At 45.1% G+C, this 5675-nt stretch overlaps 1 protein-coding gene across 1 annotated transcript in view; it reads left to right on the forward strand.

Annotated features, from left to right (window-relative positions):
• LOC106808373 (general transcription factor 3C polypeptide 1-like) overlaps window positions 1-5675 on the forward strand; it is a 20081-nt gene that overhangs the window by 7459 nt on the left and 6947 nt on the right. The window contains exons 3-5 of the mRNA XM_014811073.1: window positions 647-860; window positions 3526-3632; window positions 3939-4093. Coding sequence (XP_014666559.1) covers window positions 647-860; window positions 3526-3632; window positions 3939-4093 — 476 coding nt within the window. The remainder of the gene's footprint in view (window positions 1-646; window positions 861-3525; window positions 3633-3938; window positions 4094-5675) is intronic.

Genomic DNA, 5675 nt, shown 5'->3' on the forward strand with positions numbered 1-5675 from the left:
CGTGCGTCTTTGTGTTCGTCCATACATGCGTGGGTGCATGCATGCGGGTGTGCATGCGTCTTTGTGTTCGTCCGTACGTGCGTGCAGGCGTGTGTGCGTACGTACGTGGGTGCGTGTGGTGTGCGGTGGGCGTATGTGACAGTGTGTGTGCGGGTGTGTGTGTGGGCGTGTGATGTGCATGTGTGCGGTGTGCATCCGTGCGTGCGTGCATCCGTGCAGGCGTGTGTGCGTACGTACGTGGGTGCGTGTGGTGTGCGGTGGGCGTATGTGACAGTGTGTGTGCGGGTGTGTGTGTGGGCGTGTGATGTGCATGTGTGCGGTGTGCATCCGTGCGTGCGTGCATCCGTGCAGGCGTGTGTGTGTGTGTGCGTGCGTCCGTGCAGGCGTGTGTGTATGTGCGTGTGTACAATATCATGACTACTCTCAGTTCCCATAACTTTTTCGTTATTTCTGTAGGAGAGCAACTGTCGACTGATTTCGGATTCCTGTATTCTAAACTGCAATTGCTGCAGAGTTGCTGGTTTGCGAAAACTACGTACAATTAATACGAGATTTGACTCTGAGTCTAATACGAGAAAATACAAGGCTGCATTCAGATCCTTCATTACTCTGTACTCACCCGTCGTTATCCTATCGCGCGTTGCAGTGCAGGACAAGGCAAACCTAGTGTTGGAGCATGCCATCCTCCACCAGATATGGAAGTTGGTGGATGCCGCGGGACCGGACGGCATGTCGCAGAACGATGTCGGACAGATCTGTGGCCTGGGCAAGCTGGAGGCGCGCAGCGTGTGCCGATACTTGGAGCGCATGCGTGTCGTCAAGGCACTGATGAGGGATGAGGGACGCCAGCGAGTGTCCAGGTAAACGTAGCAAGAATCGCGTGCATTTCTATCAGTGTTGCAGCAGCCAGAGAGTAAAAGAAGGTGAGGGGAGCATGGCAGAGAGAGAAACACCGAGAGAGGGGAATCGAGTGGAGATTTATAGAGATGCAAAGATAGGAGTAGGTAAGAGAGAGGGGAAAGTGACAGATACAGAGACACCGAGAGAGGGAAATGGAGGTATATAGAGAGGCAAAGATAGAAGTAAGTAGGAGAGAGGGGAAGTGACAGATACAGAGACACCGAGAGAGGGAAATGGAGGTATATAGAGAGGCAAAGATAGAAGTAACTAGGAGAGAGGGGAAGTGACAGATACAGAGACGCCGAGAGAGGGAAATGGAGATATATAGAGAGGCAAAGATAGGGGGAGCTAGGAGAGGGGGGAAGTGACAGATACAGAGATGCCGAGAGAGGGAAATGGAGATATATAGAGAGGCAAAGAGAGGGGGAGCTAGGAGAGGGGGGAAGTGACAGATACAGAGATGCCGAGAGAGGGAAATGGAGATATATAGAGAGGCAAAGAGAGGGGGAGCTAGGAGAGGGGGGAAGTGACAGATACAGAGATGCCGAGAGAGGGAAATGGAGATATATAGAGAGGCAAAGAGGGAAGTAAGTAGGAGAGAGGGGAAGTGACAGATACAGAGACACTGAGAGAGGGAAATGGAGATTGCAAGAATAGGGGTGGATAGGAGAGAGGGAACTTGGCCAGTGTAAAAGGATACTCTCCACCTTTTGCACGGGTATTGCTCTAATGAAGATTAAACGTTTATTGACAAATGAATCTAATCAATCACTTGTTTTATTTATAGAGGAGATATGTCTCTATGCTCAAGCCAAAAAATTTCATGAAATTTCCAGCACCTAATTATGTTACCACACAAATTTTGAATTTGTATGTAAAAATGTTATTTTGGATATTTCTCAATTACCAGAAAGAGTGAGGATACAAAATTTTCGCCACATGTTAAGCACAATATGTACCAAAAAACGGCTTCAGGATTTTTCTTTAAGTTTCATATTTACCGAGAAAAATGAAAAAAACTGCCTAAAATTCAAGTCGCACGTTTGAATTTAAAATTTTAGCAAATAAACAGACAAAACTCATAAAATACGGCACTTAATAACAATCCCTGACACCCTTTTTTACAGCAATATGTTGCCATTAAAACTAAAGTGTAAAATTAAATTATTCTGAGTTGTAATCACAGAGAAATATCCATTTATACATCGGCTACTATGTCAGAAATCGAAACGGAGAAATCAGCGTTTTTCTATTTTTCACAATGAGTGACCGCCTGTGTGCAAAATGGGTGAACGTATGTGATATATCTATTGTTAGTACTTACTGCGACATATCCATGACTAACTGCAACCACTAAATTGATTAAATCTTCTATGCACCTTGAGAAATTCTAAGAAATTACGAGGTTACCACACACCACGATCCGAAACGCGCCAACACCGCCCACTGCATGACGTCACAAACCTGCGTGTTAAGAAATGCACGCCTAAATGCAAGGTGTGTAGCTAGGGGAACAGGGCTATTTTCGGTCCCACGGAAATTTCAACTATCACTGGCAGAAGACAGCTGTGGAAGTGAAACCTAGTTGCGTTAAGTTTCAGTTCGTGTAGATACGTCGGGAGACACCCGACTGTGTGTGGCTCGTGATCGTATTACTGTCCTAAGCCTTGCGTTGTGTTATTCTTTGATTCGTATTAATTGTATAATTGCATTAATTTCCAAACCCAATTCGTGCGTGTTGCATTTCCGCTCGAAGGAAAAGCGATCACACAAATAATTTCATAAGTCCAAAAGTGAGCTTCCACGCACAAGAATTTATTGCTGCTCACAACACACACATGAGCAATAGTCCCAAAATCCAGTAGTCTAACACATGAATCGTAAATGTGCGCTCGCTTGGAAAACTCAAGAGCTCCCAAGGTGTGGTCACATATATATGACCAGCGAGGTGACGTCACGTCAGGGGTCCCCAAGGCCACTGCAGGCCGAAAGGCGTCCCCTCGCCACTCGCCTGTGGCGCACTGCACCACGTCGCGTACGTACGTGTCTACATCCGGGTTTGCATCTACGCAGTTAGAACTGACATCCTGCTTTGCCACACAGGCGTGGCCTTGGCTAGTGTACGCGTTACTCAACATGCCATAAGAAAATGTACAATGTGAGAAAAGCTATTAATTTCACCACACACAATTTGATTAAATGCCAAACCTCTCCGCACACTGTTACAGAAGGGTTGATGCTAAATGATACTGGCTTAGTGAATATCGTGAAAATGCTTGTCGTATCATGTCTCTGACGTCATCATGACGTCAGCCGCGGCTCACTACACATGTACGCGGGCAATCAAAACGCTCTGACAGTTCACATGTACCGTTATATGGATAAATGAGCATGTACACAGGTGGCACATAGTGGTAGCCATCGAATAAAGTTGAAAATGAAAAATCGGTAAAATTTTGCCTAAAACCTTGAGAGTATCCTTAACTAGGCTGGTCCTGGTTTCTTTGATGTGCAAAACCAAAACCTATCGTGTCAATTATGCGTTAGTCGTGTGACAAAACTTAAATTTACATGTGGGGGTTATAATTTGCCCTAACGTACAGCCTACATGGCTCTTGGTTGCAGATACGTGTCGAGAAACCACGAGAAATCCAGTGAGCTGAGCACACGCTTTGAGCAGGAGAAGCTGAGGTGCCTGGAGCTAAAGAAGCAGCTGCCGGCAAGTGTAACTGGTAAGTCCACCATGATGGAGCAGCTCTGACGTGGTCACAGTATCGTGTTTGTTACCTCCTGTCATTTTAGTGCAGTAGTCTTTGGCATTGTTTGTGTAGTAATTGGCATTTATAATCAGAAACATACATGTTGTATAATCGTATATATTTCATATGAAGCAATCACAAAGCATTATCGTTCACAGTCATGTAACAATATTTGATGCTACTATATTTATTATTGCTATGCGGTTATTGCTTATTGCTCTGCAGTTGTTCATCTTGTAAGATACGAATGTAATGAGTTTTTACCGTCTTTGTTAACAGCGAGTCCGTGTATGACCCCTGTGGCCTCGGCACCCGCCTCCCCTGCACACACTAGCAGCGATGGGGTCGTGAAAACAGAACCTAGTGGAGATCTGAGCATGGATGCCTCGGTCGTAGAAACGGAAGAGGCACCTTTACTCGATGAACCGAAACAGGTGCAGAGTTTATTATTTATTATTATTATAGCTGAGGTCATCGCAACAGCAAAATATTGAAGTCAGCCCGACTACAATTAGGATGGAGGGGCATCCACGTCCAAATAAGGAGGTCACCCACGCTAAATATGGAATTCAGCCAACGACAAATAAGGAGGGCATTTCTCACGCCAAATAAGGTAGGTCACCACCGCCGAAATATGGAAGTCACCCACGACAAATAAGGAGGGCATCCACGCAAATAGAGGCACCACGCCAATATGGAAGTCACCCAGGACAAATACGGAGGACATCACGCCAAATAAGGAGGTCACCACGCCAAAATAAAGAGGGCATCCACCAAATAAGGAGGTCACCCACGCCAAATAAGGAGGTCACCCACGCCAAATAAAGAGGGTGACTACGACGTATGAGGAGGGCATCCATGGCACGTAAGGAGCGCGACCCGCGGCCTATTCTCTCTGAATTCGCGGCGTCGGCGGACAGTGGGACAGGCGATACAGACAGGTGGCGCTTACCTCTGCAGTATGAGCGAGTATTCTCGATGAGCTGAGCCTGGCGGAACGCCTCTACATGATGTTGGCTCTCTTCAGCAGCCGGTAGGTGATGTGCCACACTGTCCTTCTTCGCAGTGCGTGAAGATGCGTTTACTGTTTGCCGAGCAGCTACCGAGACAAGATACATCGCTTAGATATCATCCGAGTGTAAATAAATGTATTCATAAGTGTAAATTTAATTTAATTGAATCAAAAATTCTGCCATTTTCACATGGCAAGTGGCACGCACTTGACAGTGGAATATTTACGAGAAAGTATAGGCAAAACGCCACAACAGATGGTGTCTCTAGATCTCGCTCTGGCTCAATTCACCACTGCCACAAGTAGATTTCCGTGAGAATTTCTAACGGCTTTTTACCACAAGTTTTACAGCGCGGCCAGGTTACGCGTATCCTTTGTAATAAGATTAGTACTAATAAAAGTTGGCAAAGATATTAAGAATCCGACATTATTTTGAGAAAAATTTGATAAAAATTGTCATACGAAATACGTGCGCGGATTGTGTGCCCATTTACTACTTTCAAATCATATGTCGGCTATTGGATTGCCATTATCTGGATATAACGCCGGAGCTCCACCCACTTGAAAAATAGTACCAGCCTTGTGGCAGTGGTATTCCTGAGTTGTACGAAGGGGCCGCTGCAATGCCAGTTTGGGTATTTAGGTTGCAGACACTTGTGAGGAAATACATCGTGGTCGTTGGTTTACAAGGGGTGCGTGTCGTAGGAGCAGATAAACCTTTAATAGACCTTCATATCATGATAGTGTGTAAATGTTAACAAAGTGTGCAAACTAGATTCTGAGGTTTGGAATGTGTGAGGACATGTTGGGTATGAAGACGTTTGAAGAAGTTATAGACTTGGGAATAAAGAACAGACTGATTTACATAACTTAAGATAATCTGATTTACATGCCACAAGTGAAGATGGAATCACAAATCATAAAACATTTCCTAGTAACAAAAAGCAGAAACTTACCCAAGGCCTGTAAGACCAAAATAATAAATAATAATAATAATAATAATA

The sequence above is a fragment of the Priapulus caudatus genome, unplaced genomic scaffold (genome assembly GCF_000485595.1).
Source record: "Priapulus caudatus unplaced genomic scaffold, Priapulus_caudatus-5.0.1 Scaffold271, whole genome shotgun sequence".
NCBI lineage: Eukaryota > Metazoa > Priapulida > Priapulimorpha > Priapulimorphida > Priapulidae > Priapulus > Priapulus caudatus.